At 39.1% G+C, this 16,057-nt stretch overlaps 1 protein-coding gene across 3 annotated transcripts in view; it reads left to right on the forward strand.

The window, feature by feature from the left end:
- The first annotated feature begins 2,672 nt into the window (after window positions 1-2,672).
- Window positions 2,673-16,057, forward strand: part of MED23 (mediator complex subunit 23) — a 44,575-nt gene continuing 31,190 nt past the window's right edge. The window contains exons 1-11 of one of the 3 annotated variants that reach the window (XM_046005033.1): window positions 2,673-2,923; window positions 3,277-3,308; window positions 3,457-3,544; window positions 6,222-6,346; window positions 7,549-7,660; window positions 9,178-9,276; window positions 10,080-10,181; window positions 10,837-10,906; window positions 12,327-12,439; window positions 13,908-14,003; window positions 14,551-14,568. In XM_046005033.1, the coding sequence (XP_045860989.1) occupies window positions 2,876-2,923; window positions 3,277-3,308; window positions 3,457-3,544; window positions 6,222-6,346; window positions 7,549-7,660; window positions 9,178-9,276; window positions 10,080-10,181; window positions 10,837-10,906; window positions 12,327-12,439; window positions 13,908-14,003; window positions 14,551-14,568 (903 nt within the window). In that variant the 5' untranslated portion in view covers window positions 2,673-2,875. Of the gene's footprint in view, window positions 2,924-3,276; window positions 3,309-3,456; window positions 3,545-6,221; window positions 6,347-7,548; window positions 7,661-9,177; window positions 9,277-10,079; window positions 10,182-10,836; window positions 10,907-12,326; window positions 12,440-13,907; window positions 14,004-14,550; window positions 14,569-16,057 lie in introns of those variants that run through there. The other 2 variants (XM_046005034.1, XM_046005035.1) reach the window with 2 other exon arrangements.

A 16,057-nucleotide genomic window follows, 5' to 3' on the forward strand; every position in this document is an offset into this window, starting at 1 on the left:
CTCTTCTTGCTCCTTGACAGTGAAGAGAGAAGGAGCCATGGTGAATGATCTAGAAGCTAGTCATGCAGGCTGCACGCATGAGAAACGGGAGACAGACAAAACAAAGTGCTGCCAGGAGGCAGAGAAAGGCTTCCCGGTTTTAGAGCTCATCAACTCCAACAGAGGAGCAAACACCCTGCTTTCCCACCAGCAAGGGGGAGGGGCTAGGCTGTCTCCCTCAGGCCAGAGAGGGCAAGGAATGTCCCTGAAACAAAGTTGTTTTGGCAGCTGCTTGGGAATATTCCTTAAAGTCTGTCACGAGTTAGACTAACCCCAGTTGGCTCCAGTTATAGCCATTAACACATGAAATGAATGAGGGAGAAGCCCCACATCTATTAGGAGGAACGGAGAGACGGAGAGACGAAAGTCAGAGTCTCCTTACTCTCTGCTTGCCTCATTTCTCCAAACATAACAGACAACACAATAGACAACAAAAAGACAAAACAAAGACAACTGCAGACCTAGCGGCCCTCCCAGGGCCATCCAACATTAAAGGATGGCCATTCAGACATGCAAAAAAGTCTGAAACTTTCCCTTTCGTACGTCCATGCTCAGGTTATGAGCTCTATGAGCTCTTTCCCTAATGTCCAAGAAGTGGTCAATCTTCGGAGACAGGAGTTGTCTCCATCCGTCCCATCATGTCCTCAGTCCACAACAAGACAAATACACTTAAGCCAGAAAAAGACAAAGGACACAAGCCAACAAACACACAAATTCGATCCGAGCATTCTAACACCCACCGGCCGGTCAGCCACACCACATCCACAGGCGCCATCCCACTCACACAACACTTTGGATCCTTACCTAGCCCTCCAAACAGCGTCCACTGCAGTCGTCGGGGCCCTTTTCATCGGGGACGTCTCCCGCGACTTCCAGTAACGGAGCCTCCAGGGTCGCATTTCGCTCCTTCCTTCCTGTGAGAATTCTCAATTGGGACAGGGCAGAGGTCTGTTTCAGCCTCCCCGGCAGAGGACCTATTTCAGTCCTCCCCTCTTTGGAGACCTGTTTCAGTCTCTCTGGTCGAGGACCTGTTTCAGTCCTCCCCTCTCGGAGGTGACCAAACCTCCTGCCGCGGTTCCTTTAGTTGAACTTCGGTATCGGGGGTCATCTGTCTCCCTGAGGAGGGGTCTTAAGATCTTGGTGGAACCTCCAAATGTTAGGGTATGGAGTCGACCACCCCTCAATGAGACAGAGAACACTCTCGATAATGCAAGTCACACAGCGAGGTTTATTTCCAGCTAGCTGGGGTCCAAGTATCTGCCTGGCACAGCGGATTTCAACAAGGACCCTGAGCACTCAAAGCCAAGGGTTTATATAGCATTTTCAAGGCACTTTTTCATAGCTACATACATATCATATCTTACGCCCCACTTTGACAGTTTAACTTTGTTTAACTTTTTGCCACCCCGGCGACACCCTGGCGGTTAAGTGAGATTTAGGTTTAGAAGAAATTTAACTTTATTTACCTTTCCCTCCACCTCAGCCTCCTTCAATTTTATGGTGGGGAAGGCGACCTTAGGCCTCAAGGAACTGAGCTATTTCTCTCTGGAAACTGGACTATTGAGAAGATAGCTTCTTTGTTGTAAATCACTAGGACATTTGTAAACCGAGGGAGACTCCTGACTTGCAGGATTGTTGTGATCTCTGCAAGTTAACTATTTGTTTTTTATTAACATCTGGTCCCTGTGGCACCACCGCCTAACCGCCCTGGTGGTATATGATTAAGTTGTTTTCCCAGGTTTTAGCTAATTTCTCTTATCTCAAGTCACGTACCCAGTATCGCCCATTAGGGATGCTCAGTAAAATGGCCTACCGGCCTTCAGGATGGCCATTCTTATGCTAACCCGCTCTTACAGTGCAAGGTGCCAGCTTTTGCTTTGCCAACATGGCTGTACTTATGTCAGGGCTAGACTCAGGTGGGTAGACTCAGAGGCTTTTCCTTGTTTTTCTTGGCCTCCACACCTGGAACTGGTTTCCAGGACTTGTTTTTAAGTCCCCTGGGGGAAGGGGAGCAGGGACAGTTTAAGGGTTAAACAACAAAGTTACTGTTTAACCTCAGTGGAAGCCTCTGGCTAAAATAGAAATATAAAATAAGTCCTTACACACCAAAGATGCTCTAGGTATTCAGTAATTGATAAATATTATTTTAGACAATTATAACTAAAAACTGTAGACATTATTGTTTGACTAATTAAAAATCAGTAATAATGCGTTCTTTTTTTTTTTTTTAACTTTATTAAAAGTCAGCTATGTGTCAGGCACTGTGCAAGCCATACTTGAGAAGATATGGTTCCTGTCGTCAAGGAAATCGTGGTTCCAACTCCTGGCTCCAGAAAGTCAGCAGCTCACAGACATCTGGTTGACCTAGGTTGCAGGAGGAGCTCTTCTCCCTGCCTGCGATTTCCTGGGCTCCAAGCTTCTTTCCTTCCCAGTAGGCAAAAGCATTAGTCCAGAGCAGGAAGCAACTCCCGCTCCAGCCGGGAGGTGGCGGCCTGCAGCCGACGACGCCTATGCGTGACGTAGGCTCAAGGCTCCACTTGGGGGCGCTCTCGTCTGACTCGGCGGGCCGTCCTTACCCGGCAGAACCAACGGGCTGAATCCTGGTTTCTTCAGGTTTCATTATCTGGGCGCACCAGACCCTTTCCGGCTTCCGTGTGGGCGCCGGCGGTTAGCTGGGCCGGGGCGGGGGAATCCTCTTCGGCGGAGCTGCTTGAGAGAAAAAGCAGCCCCCGCGGGCGGAGGTTTCCTGCGGGCGTCTCCGCCCCGCTGCCGGTCAATTCTCGGAGCTCGGGCTTCACCCGGGCCGCGCGCCGGGCGTCCAGGGCAGGCGGGGGCGATGGTACAGATGGAGACGCAACTGCAGAGCATTTTTGAGGATGTGGTGGTGAGTGGAGCCGCCGGGGATGCGGGGCGGTGGCTGCAGAGGGGAGACCCCGGGAGCCTGACCCCCCCCCCCCACCTTTCCTTTGTTGTGACACCCTGTGTGCCTGCCGGGGTTTAGCGAGTTCCAAAATGCTGTCAAAATTCAGTCTTTCAAGTCCACAGCGCCCTTCGTGACAGACCAGGCCGGAAGTGATATTTTGTGCGGGTCGGCGGTTGAGGCGACTTGTCCTGTATTACATTGTAATATTTTCCTCAGGGAGGTCCCTGTTGTTTGTTTGTTTTTCTTTTCTTTTTCTCTTTTCTCTTCTTTCTGTTTTTAACATCGCTGACTTTTTTTGTTTTGTTTTTTTACAGAAAACGGAAATTATAGAAGAGGCTTTTCCTGGGTGAGTGTCTGTGCGTGGCAGGTTTTTGTGTGTCTTTGTGAGATTTTACTAAGGTTTGTCTTGGAGGTATCTAAGGTCCGTGAGATTCTGGTTATGTGGAATGACCCTTTTAGAACTAGTAGCAAATAATGTGATTTTTGTTTTTTAGAATGTTTATGGACACCCCTGAAGATGAAAAAACAAAACTAATTAGCTGTCTGGGGGCCTTCAGACAGTTCTGGAGTGGTCTTTCTCAGGTGAGTACTACGTTGTTTGCACATTCAGCTGATGGGTTTTGATGCCTTCCGTTTTACATTACTTTGATGTTGCTGTTAGGGTCCTTCAGGAAAGGGAGACAGAGAAATGTCTCACTTTTGTTTGTATATTCTGGTTTCCATTTGTTTCAATTTGCATTTTTTTTTTGAAGATTTTTTTTTGAAGATTTTATTTTATTTATTTATTTATTTATTTATTTGACAGAGATCACAAGTAGCCAGAGAGGCAGGCAGAGAGAGAGAGAGAGAGGAGGAAGCAGGCTCCTTGCTAAGCATAGAGCCCGATGCAGGGCTTGATCCCAGGACCCTGGAGTCATAACCTGAGCCCAAAGCAGAGGCTTTAAACCACTGAGCCACCCAGTCGCCCCTAGAAGTTTTTTTTTAAGATTTTATTTATTTATTTGACAGAGAGAGAGAGATCACAAGTAGGCAGAGAGGCAGGCGGAGAGAGAGGAGGAAGCAGGCTCCCTGCTAAGCAGAGAGCCCGATGCGGGGCTCGATCCCAGGACCCTGAGATCATGACCTGAGCTGAAGGCAGAGGCTTAACCCACTGAGCCACCCAGGCGGCCCTCAGTTTGCATTCTTCCAGTGGAGAACTGATAGTAAGAATTCAAACTGTTGACAGCACAGTGTGAGGTGTCTTTAAAATAATCTCCGCCATGTTACCTTACATAAAACCATTTTCATCCTTTTCTGATTTATTTGGTACATGTGAGAACAGCTCTGGTAGTGATTGTAAAAGATATAAATTACATTAATTTACTCAGCAAAGCAACTAGCTAAAGCATTGATACAAAGATACTTTGGTTAAAGATGCTATAGTAAAGAAACAAAGATGCTACAGTAAGGATATTATAATAAAGATACAAATGTATTCTTTTTTTAAGATTTTATTTGTCAGAGAGAGAGAGTGTGTGTGTGCACAAATTGGGGGAAAGGCAGGCAGGAGAAGACTCCCTACTGAGCAAGGAGCCAGACTGGGACTGGATCCCAGGACCCTTTGATCATGACCTGAGCCAAAGGCAGACACAAATGAGTGAGCCATCCAGGTGTCTCCACAGAGGTATTCTAATAAAAACGAGGAAAGGAGTAGTAAAACTTAGTAACAAAGAACAGTCACCAGAAAATGTATACATGAAAAAGACGAAATGTATGATCCTTAAAGAGCTGGTGTTCAGTAGTGTATTATCTTTTCATGGTGTATTTTTGGTAGGAAAATGAGAACTGTTTGCGTTTGAACCTCTGGTGGTAAGACTTGCTACTCAAACATGGCTCACATCATGGCATACATTCGTTTTTTTTTTAAATCTTGTTTTAATTATCTTCTAATAGGTAATCTTTTTGTATGACTCCAGATGCAAAAGGTACCAAAAGGAGAACCCAATGTATAATCTGCTTTCCATCTCCCTTAGATTAATTACTGCTCTTTTTCATATCACCAGCCAGTATCCCCAGTTTGTTGCCTTCTGGAAATATTTTACATATATAGGATTCCATTTTTATAGAACATTCATATAATGTGTTCACTGTTAATTGGCACCTTTTTTCCCTCCTACTATTCACTTCTGAAAGTAATTCTACATCAGTCCATTGAAAGTTACTTCTGCCTTCTTTTTTACAGCACCAGAATCTATTACGTGGCTGCACCTTCCTTTATTTAACCAGTCCCCTACTGACTGACACAGGTTATTTCTTAACTTCTCCACTTTCAACAATAATATAATGAACAATATTATGCACAGGACATTGAATAAATTCCTGGAAGTAGTATTGCTAGGTTAGAGGGTATGTCTATTTATAATTTTCATAGAAATTGCCTAATAGCTTTCCATAAAAGTCATAGCAGTTTATACTCCTCTAGCAGTGTCTAAGGGTGTCTGTTCCCTAGGGTCTCACAGTACGGTATTCTTGAATTTTTTGATGTTTGCCAATCTAAAACAGAAATTATATCTCATAGGTTATTTTGCATTTCTTTGGTGTTGAACATCTTTTCAACATCTTTTAATTTTTTAATAATCCATTGAACATTTTATGAATTAAGGATGGCCCTTGTTTTCAAGAAGTTTGTATTCTAATGGGGGAGCCAGGAAGAAAATAGCTATTTCTAAATCAGCAATGTACATTCAACAATAGTGTGTGTCTGAGAGACAGTGGTAGTGCAGACCAAGGGGACATCCAGGTTCTTCTTGAGGGCATCCTAGAAGTAAGACTGATATGAGGACTATATTTTGGTATCAGATTTAAAGCTATAGAGGTCTAGAAATTTAAGATGTCATTGGATTCACAATTGGGCTCTTAGGAATTAGATTCACACAGTTCTCAGAAGGCTTATATAATCGTAGTGGATTTTTCCCCCCACTGACACATCCTTGTTAGAGTTTTCTGTTGACCATGGGTATGTTAATAAAATCTTACTCCTTTTGGAGGTCCATGTAATAAAAATGGCGGGAGTTTATAGAACTGTATGATTTTATGCTTAATATAACTGAAATACTAAATCTGAATTTTTCCATTTTTTAAAAATTGTTTCCGTCCTTTAATATTTATAGTGGAGTATTTAAGTTGTAGTCTTGATACACTCCCAGACGTAGTATTAGGTATTTGTCAGTTTTAAAATGTCGCTTTAGACCTAAAGTGTAATCATTTTCTAATTTTCCAGGAATCTCATGAACAATGCATCCAATGGATTGTTAAATTTATTCATGGCCAGCATAGTCCTAAAAGAATTTCTTTTCTTTATGACTGCTTAGCAATGGCAGTGGAGACTGGTCTTCTTCCACCCAGGTATGTGTAATGCCAGATATGAGCAATCCAAAGAATTTTTTTTTTAATTAATGTTTGGAAATTGGTCTAGATTGTTGTTATAAAAGAATGAGGAATGAAGAAGGAAGTTAGGCTCAACAAATACTCCTTCATAAAACCTCAGGTTTTAGTTTCTAGGATGTAGTATTCCTAGAATTGTATACTTAAAGGCTCAAAACCAGGCAGGCTTTGCCTTTCAGTCCAAGGGCTAGGATTACTTAACATTTTATTAACATTCATGGTTATGGTGGTTGACTGAGCTCAGTGGGCAGTTTTTTTTTTTTTTTTTTTTTTTTTTTAAAGATTTTATTTATTTATTTGACAGAGAGAGAGGTCACAAGTAGGCAGAGAGGCAGGCAGAGAGAGAGGAGGAAGCAGGCTCCCTGCAGAGCAGAGAGCCCGATGCGGGGCTCGATCCCAGGACCCTGAGATCATGACCTGAGCCGAAGGCAGCGGCTTAATCCACTGAGCCACCCAGGCGCCCCTCAGTGGGCAGTTTTATCTCAGGGTCTTGTGATTGCAATCTGATCGTGGTTATAGCTTTAGTTAGGACAAAGGTTTCCCCATTCATATATCTGGTGGTTGATGCCTGACTGTCATCTGGGCCTTAGCCAGGCCTATCAGCTAGAACCTCCGTAGGCCCTGTCCATGTGACCTGGACTTCTTCACAGCATGATGGTGTCAAGACCAAGCATTCAAAAGAAGACTAGGCAGAAATTGCATTATCTTGTCTTGGGGGTCGTAAGTGTCCCTTTTGCCATAATCTTAGGCCTGCCCATGTTTAAGGGAAGAGAATGTAGATACTTCTCCCACCTCTTCGTGGGAGGAGTATCATTACCACCCTTCAGAAGAACATGTGGGATTGAAAATCTTGTTGCAGCCATGTTGGAAAAATATAATCTACCACAAACTGATAGATGGTAAACATTTAATCAATAGCATTTGGTAAATTTCTTTCTAGTAAAAATATAACACAATATTATTTAGTTCTATTTTGTGTTCTTTCACACTAAAAAAAAGCGTAATATACTATGTATGTAATTTTTTAAAAGTATTATTGAATAGTTATATACCTTTCTGAAGAACATTATGACAGATATAATATCCAGAGTACACAGACCTTGCAATTGGAGAACTTGGCAAAATTGTGTCTTGTAACTGGAATGGGTATTCTTATTTTCTAGGATGGTTTGTGAATCCCTGATAAACTCCGACACACTTGAATGGGAAAGAACACAACTTTGGGCCTTAACATTTAAACTAGTTCGGAAAATAATTGGGGGAGTGGATTATAAGGTATTTTTTCCTAATTATAAAAAGTAATCACTTTCAGACATGAATTCATTTTTCAGTGTGTATCTTAATTTCTTATGTAGTAGTATCTTATGCAGTAGTATCTTAATTTCTGATGAGAGAAATAAAATGGAAGTGTTTACAAAATCTGGTTTTTGTTGTATTTCCTAAATTAATTTAGGAAACAAATTTCCTAAACAAATTTCCTAAATTTGTTGTATTTCCTAAAGGGATTTAAAATTGCTCAGTGTTTCCCACAGCTTATCTGCTTTCCTCCCAACAGTCTTTAAAATGCAGATGGCTAATATATTTTTATGATGAATAGAGAAGTCACCAGACAAACTCTGGGCCCCTTCATTCCACAGATTTAGAATGTGGTGGCCTGTTGCAAATGAAAGAGCACAGAGCAGGGGTGTGTGGAACTGTGAAGTGTTGTAGGCATCAACTGATAGAGGGAGAAAGTCCTGCTTCACTTCTGCTTTGACCTCCTTTGAAGACATGTCCTTCAGCACTTCTCTTCAGCCAAACTAACAGCATAGCATATGCTCTCTGTGTATCTTAGTACAACTTAGTACAACTCAGCAAGGATCTTCCTTGCTGCACAACCATTCTCCTTCATTCAAATCACTTTTGTTGCTATCCTTTTTGAAATAATTGCCAGTGCCTGACCCAGTGCTTTATGTCTGTATTTTCTCTAGTCTAAATGACTTAACTGGTAATTACTGATTTGAATCATGATTTAATACAAAATTAAATCTAAGAAGTTGTTTTGTTTTCTTTTGTTTCTCCCCACCTAGTCTCCTTAGCAGGTTAACATGAAGTTTTTACCTTCTTATTTGTATGGTGCTTTATAATTGTTTCTAGTTTCTGTCATGTCTATGTTCTATCTATCTTTTTTACAAGATTGATTACACAGTTTATACTCCATAAATGCATGTTGAATGAAATTTCTTCTCCATGTATCAGATTCTTCTGTGAAGTAATGTAACTGATAATAGATCAGCAGAGATGACCATTTAACAGAATAGCTTTATTGCATAAGTTTGAGTGATTAGATATGTGATGAATGAGAAGGGGGAATAAAGTTAGAATATGACAAAGGGAGTGAGCAGAAGGAATCACCTGCCAGAAAGTTTAACATTAAGGTCCATGTCTCAGAGTATTTTCAAATTCTGTTCGAATTATTTCTGCCTCTCAGCCCAATTTAAGCATTTTGGACCACTTTAACAATGGAAACTCTTGTAATGTGAGGGTCCAGAAAGCAGAGTGTGGCAAGATTAATTTTTATTTGTAAGGGACTTTCTTTGTTCATTCACATTGTTAGACATTCCTTAGAATTCTGTTTTGGAATATGACTCTTCTTTTGGGCTAATGTTAGGGACTTGAGTGTTAGCTTTGATTGAAAATGTGATCTGGGAGGTAACTTTTTTTCTGAGCATATAAGTGTTGACCTTTAGGTGTTTTAACTAGGACAGGGGGCACTACTTAGTTTTAACCTGTGGGTTTTTTTCTTGTAACAGGGGGTTCGAGATCTCTTAAAAGTGATTTTGGAGAAAATCTTGACAATTCCCAATACAGTGAGCTCAGCCGTTGTACAGCAGCTTCTAGCAGCAAGAGAGGTAATTTAAATATATCTGCAATTCATTGATCATAACCTCAAAAAAGTCCAGTTTTATATAGTTTTGTGCCTTTAAAATGTAGTTTGTGGACTGTGGTAGTTTGTGGACTATTCCATTTGGGAACTTCTACAAAAATCACTTGTAGTTTTAAAGATGCTGTTTTGCTTGTATTATATTTCAGGAAAATTTTTTTTTTTTTTTTAAAGATTTTATTTATTTATTTGACAGAGAGAGATCACAAGTAGGCAGAAAGGCAAGCAGAGAGAGTGAGAGGGAAGCAGACTCCCTGCCGAGCAGAGAGCCCAATGCGGGACTCAATCCCAGGACCCTGAGATCATGACCTGAGCCGAAGGCAGTGGCCTAAACCACTGAGCCACCCAGGCGCCCCTCAGGAAAAATTTTTAAGTTTTGATTAAGTCATGGTTTTTAATTAAGAAAATAACAATATAGACATTCAGATATTTTTAGCTGCTATAAGGCTTTAGCCTATAGACTGCTTGAAAGATCTTTGTGTTTTATAACTGCTGTTGCAAGAATTACTACTTTGGTCTCTTGCTTTTCTGTTAGAATCTACCAGCATTTAAATTAATGTTACTTAGTAACATCCATTTCATTGTTCATTAATCTCCATTTTTAGAGAGTCTTCACATATAAATGGACTCTTTATGCTACTGATTAAGCCCAGTAAATCCACGAAATAATATCTTTGCTTTTAATATCTTTGTTGTTGTCACTGTTGCATTTAAAGAGCTTATATGTGGAACTAACCAGGAAGAATAACATTGCTCTTTTATTTTTCTTAGGTTATAGCGTACATCTTAGAAAGAAATGCCTGTTTATTGCCAGCCTACTTTGCGGTCACAGAGATTAGGAAACTATATCCTGAGGGAAAACTTCCACACTGGGTAAATACGGTATTTTCCAAGTTTTTTTTGGTAGAAATTCTAATTAAAAATAGCTATATTAATCTCATTTTTGCGTGCCTATCTTTAAAATTGTCACTTTTATCCCGAGATAAAATGTACTTTTTTATTGTTATAATGCGTTCCTTTTATTTCTCTTCTATCCTGTTAAAAGTTTATTGTCTTTTGTTTTTTTCTTTTTTGTAAGATTTATTTCTTAGAATGTGCCTAGGGTGGGGGGACAGAGGGAATGGGGGAGAGAAAATCTCAAGCAGACTTTCTGTTGAGCATAGAGCCTGACCCAGGGCTTGATCTCACAGCACTGAGATCATGACCTGAGCCAAAATCAAGAGTTGGATGCTTAACCAGTGGAGCCACCCAAGAACCCCACAACAGTTTCTATATCATGTGTGAAAATATGCCAGCTTCATGAAATATCACAGGATGTGGTGGTATTATTTGTCTTAATTTAGGAACAGATGAACTGGGAAGGAATTGTTTGAAAGAAAGTAAAAGAAGACTGACTTTTGAGTAATGTTTACATGCCAGGTATTATATTAGATCTTTACATGCTGTCTTATTTTACATAAATGATGGTTATATTAAAAGCAATCTTGATTTTATTTTTATACTTCCATGTTTTTTGTTTTGTTTTTAGTTACTTGGAAACCTGGTATCAGACTTTGTGGATACCTTCAGGCCCACAGCAAGGATAAACTCTATTTGTGGTAGGATTATAATTTAAGATGTACTAAATAGTACCTGTTTTTTAGTGAACTATTCAGCAGAATTGGTAGATGGTATCTTACGCATATTTTGGTGGTTTGTCATTTTGGTAATTTGTAGAAGCTTAAATAATAGCCATTTACTTGTTTTTAGGTACTTTGTTTACACAGTATAGGGAGGGGAAAAGCAACTATCTTGCCTGAGTCTAAGCTTCAGATAGAATCATTCTAGAAGATACATTTCCTGGTGATTAGAGGGAATTTTTTTTTTTTTAAAGATTTTATTTATTTATTTGACAGACAGAGATCACAAGCAGGCAGAGAGGCAGGCAGAGAGAGAGGAGGAAGCAGGCTCCCCACGGAGCAAAGAGCCCAATGTGGGGCTCGATCCCAGGACCCTGGGACCATGACCTGAGCCGAAGGCAGAGGCTTTAACCCACTGAGCCACCCAGGCGCCCCGATTAGAGGGAATTTTTAATAGAGCTAGTAAAGCACCATGGAATATCCAGGCAACTAGAAGTCTCAACTGACCATTCCTCTGTGGCCATAGTGCACAAGACTATCAGGCTCTTTAAGCTCATTCCAGTTCACACTTTTGCTCTCTACTTCATTTATTTTTTTTTTCATTTTTCCATGTTTTGTTTCATTCTCAGAATTTGCTTTTAAAAACAAGCATGTGATTTGGCAAATTTTGAACACTTCTTGTGAGTTGGGTGCTATTTTAGATTGGAAATGCAAAAATAAAACAAGCAGACTCTAGACAAATAATTTTCAGACTTCTGGCTTTTGTGACTGAACTGAGTGGATATTGATATCATTTAATGAATTCTGGAAGTGATGTAGGTTTGAGAAGGATGATGAGTTCAGTTTTAAGATCTGTTAAGCTTGAAATCCCTGGGAGACATCCAAGTGACAGTATTCATTAGGCAATTGGGTATATGAGTTGATGGTCATATGCTACATCTAAGCCTCTAGGAACATCATGCATAAAGTCAATTATGTTGACCCTAGACCAGAGATCTGCAAACTTTTTTTTATAAATGGTGATCCAGTAAATATTTTAGGCTTTGTGAGCTATACAATCTGTTGCAACTATTCAGCTCTGCCATTATAGTGGGAAAGCATCAGGTCCTAATAAGACTTTACAGAAATAGGTGGCAAACTGCATCTGGCCCATGGATTATACTTTGCTGATCTTTATCCTATATGCTTGGACAAATGCCAACATTTTTGAGTTTTAGAGGCCTGTAAATTGGTCTCTAACCATCTAGACTTAAAATAATCAAAATTTAAATCTAATTACAACCTTTTTAAAACCAGTGCCTGATTCAGAATAGATATGTATTAAATATTCATAGAGTGAATGAAGGACTAGGCATTTATGTTTACATTTACTTTAAAACATTTTCTGTAATACATATAGGCCGCTGCAGCCTTCTGCCAGTTGTAAATAACTCGGGAGCCATTTGTAATTCATGGAAATTGGATCCTGCAACTCTTCGTTTTCCTTTGAAGGGCCTTTTGCCTTATGATAAGGTATGTTGATAAATATAATGGAACTTTGGTCCATCTAACAGTCTTCATCCTAGATTATATGATGTGTTATGCTAAATTGTCTCTTCACAGAATGAAGAAGTATATATTTAATGAAAAATAGTTTATGGTTTATCATGTGATTCTCATATGCAAGTATACCCTGTGGTTTCTAATATTGGGTTTTTATGCTCCAGTTGGTCCTGACAAAGCACTTAGATTAAGAAAACTGAATCTTTATAATGGAAACGTTTTTATTCTTCCTTTGCAAAGTGAGGACCAAAAATGAATTTGCACTTTTCTTAAAATTTGAAGAGTGTGTCTCTCCTTTGTTAGATTTTTTAAAAAATTTATTTAAGTAATCTCTATGCCCAGCTTGGGGCTCGAACTCAAGACCTCAAGATCAGGAGTCACATGCTCTTCTGACGGATCCAGACAGGTGCCCCTACCTGTGTTAGATTTTTTGAAGGGAGGTTAGAGAACACAAAAGTGGAGTAAAATATTCTCAAGAGAAAAAAACCTACAAGTATTGATAAAATGATGCACGAAATAAAGCCACAATGAAGTTTGATATATTCATTATAGTATCTTGGGAGTTGAAATGGTTACAGAGCAGGGTATGAGGAGGACTAGAGATTTTTTATGTAAGTGTTTCGTGTCAAAAATGATGTACAGAGTGATTAAGAAACTAGTCCAGAAGTGAGGGAAATAGCGAAACTAATGTCACAATCCTGGACTCTTGGCATACTAGTCGGCAAAACGTGGGAATGTAAAAAAGTGGTAAACTAAATGGAATTTGCGGTTATCATGATAGAAATAATATTGAAAACAGATCAATTCATTATGCATGTACTGTATGCCAGCCACTGTTGTAAGAACTTTTTTGCAGTAGCCCTTATTCTCAACTATCATCTTCGTATCTCCACTGTACAGATGATGAAACAGACACTGAGCAGGGTGGTAACTTGACTAAGGCCCTATATTTACAAAATTGTAGAATCAGAATTTGAACTCAGACAGTCTGATTCCAGAATCCACACTCTTAATTAACGCCTGTACTATAAGTCAGTTGTCCTCTCCAAATTTGGAAGTAGTGTTTGTTTTTTTAGACTTGTATGAAAATGATTGGAAACTACTTCCATTCCTCTTTGGTTAGATTTCTGAGCAGAAAATCCTTTCCTTACAGTGATGCTTAAGACTCTTCTGTGACAGTAACTGAAGTCTATCTAAATTGAGCCTCTGTATGACCTTGGGCAAGTCCCTTCACCTCAGTTATATCTCCTATCAATTGAGGGGTGGGATCAGATTAACTGTAAGCACTAAAATCCTATGATTTTTTTCCACTAGATACTGCCTACTCTGTGAAGGTAACAGGTGCCTTTAGCAGATTTTTTTTTATCCCAATTTCAAATTCTTTGAATTAACATTTACTTTGATCTTGAAGCAATAATTTTTTTTATTTTCTTTAAAGGATCTGTTTGAACCACAGACTGCTTTGTTGAGATATGTATTGGAGCAGCCTTATTCCAGGGATATGGTCTGCAATATGCTAGGTTTAAATAAGCAGGTACTGTACTATGCTGGAAACCAAGTAAATTCTGCATAGAATCTGCACTATTCTTTTCTCTTTTCTTTGCTAGAGCTAACTGAGCAAAACAGTTAAGAACTATTCGGTGATTTTTTTTTTAATATATGGTTTTTTAAACAATGTATTGTTCTATCATTTATATATTGCTTTAGAAATGTTTAAATTAAAAAGAGATATTTTAAAAGTTGGTTTATTTTGCATTGCTTTTTTTTCTATAAGGCCAGTTTCAAGTATACCTTTTGCCAGAGAAACCTACACATGACTTAACCATAACTTTTTTTTTTGTTGTTGTTGTTTTTGGGTGCCTATTTTTATAACCCTTGGTATCTTCAGCGTGGCCTGACTGCTGATTTTTTTTCCCCCTTTTTGGTATATGTTTATTTTTGGTGGTTTAACATGTGGGAGGGTTTGTGCTGACTCTGGGTTCCTTGAGGCTGGCCTCATAGTCACTGTTTTGTCTTTTCTTTTTTTCTTCCTTTATTTTTGTTCTGTCCTGTCTTGTCCTGCCCATCCTCCAATGCTCTAGACCTTGAACATTGCTCAGGTATGTTCACAACCTTACTGTTGTATTGTGACTAACGATACGCTGGCCGCTTTGTAGCCACTGATTCCATTTAGAAAATACATGTATGGTCGGGGCTTGAAATTGGCAGGACCATGCTGAGACCAAGGCCACTAAAATGAATTTCTTCTTGGGATATGAGAGTTGTTTTTGGTGGATTGTTTTTGGTTTTGGTTTTTGGTGTTTGTTTTTTTATATTCTTTTTTTTTCTTTTTTCTTTTTTCTTTTTTCTTTTTTTTTTTTTTAACAAAGAGACAACACCTGGCACACAATAACGCCTGTCACTTTTTGATGGGTTGTTTTTCCTTCCCACTCCATTTTACTTTTTTTTTTTTTTTAAATACTTTAGGGCCAAAGCTCGCCTTGTGGAATTTTCAGATATGGAAAGATGGATGGTGGCCTTTATCTTTCCAGATTATTAAAACATAAATAAATAACATCTATAAAAATACGTTGCTTTGCCTTAAAACAAAAACAAATTAAAAAGACAAAGAGGAAAAACTTTAATAGAGATATGTTATTTTAAAAGCTGGAGTGGTAAACTTTATACAGGGAAGGTTTTTTTGGAAACATGGGGATTGACTAAGAAATGTCACACTCTTAGGTGACCCCACACCTGCTTGACAAACACCCTTCTTTGTCAGTCTTTGCCAGAAGTGTCCTCCTCCTAGAGTGGGCTCCTTGCAATTGAAGCTCACCTGTAGTGGGAGAAAAACACTGTGGCCAAACTTTATAAACCAAACTCTTATACAGTCCCAAGTCTGTTCCAGGACTTTTCACCTTTGAGATTTTAAACAAAATAGTGGTTCCAATTATTTTTGTTAAAAATTTTTGAGCCCAACATATTAAAATAGACCAGCTTTTTTATTTTAAAAAGACGTTCTTGTCTAGGTTATATAAAATAGCGTTACTGTTTGCAATACTATAGTGAAGGTTGTGCCAGTGCTTCCATTTATAAAGCCCTATTTTTAAGGACATATAGCTTGGCCATAAAACTTGCTCAGTGTTGAAACTTTGCATGCCAAACCTCACCCTAGTAGCAGTATCTCTTTTATTATTTTAAGTTTTTTCTTCTGACAAATTTACCAAGTTTCCTTGTTTGGACAAGCCTATGTACATGTGAAACTGAAACTGCTTCACACTACAGTATCTGACAGTTACTTCATATAACCTGTCAATTTAACATCTTAAATACCAAGTCATTAATTCTGATCAACTTTCACTTGAGTTAGAGGTAAGTATTTAGTCAACTTTGAAAGAATGCTTCATGCTATGTCTTAAAACTAATTTTTGCAATGAACTTTAAGTCATACTTGACTCAATTTTTCTTACAGTTTGTTGGATAAATGTACCCGTGGTCATTCAAGCTGCGAGTACCTTCCCCCAGATATCCTTAGTTATCATTAACTTTTTTCACTTGGGATGCAGCTCTTCTCAAAGTAGAAATTGATGAAACAATTCATAGAAGAGT

The sequence above is a fragment of the Meles meles genome, chromosome 5, assembly GCF_922984935.1.
Source record: "Meles meles chromosome 5, mMelMel3.1 paternal haplotype, whole genome shotgun sequence".
Lineage (NCBI taxonomy): Eukaryota > Metazoa > Chordata > Mammalia > Carnivora > Mustelidae > Meles > Meles meles.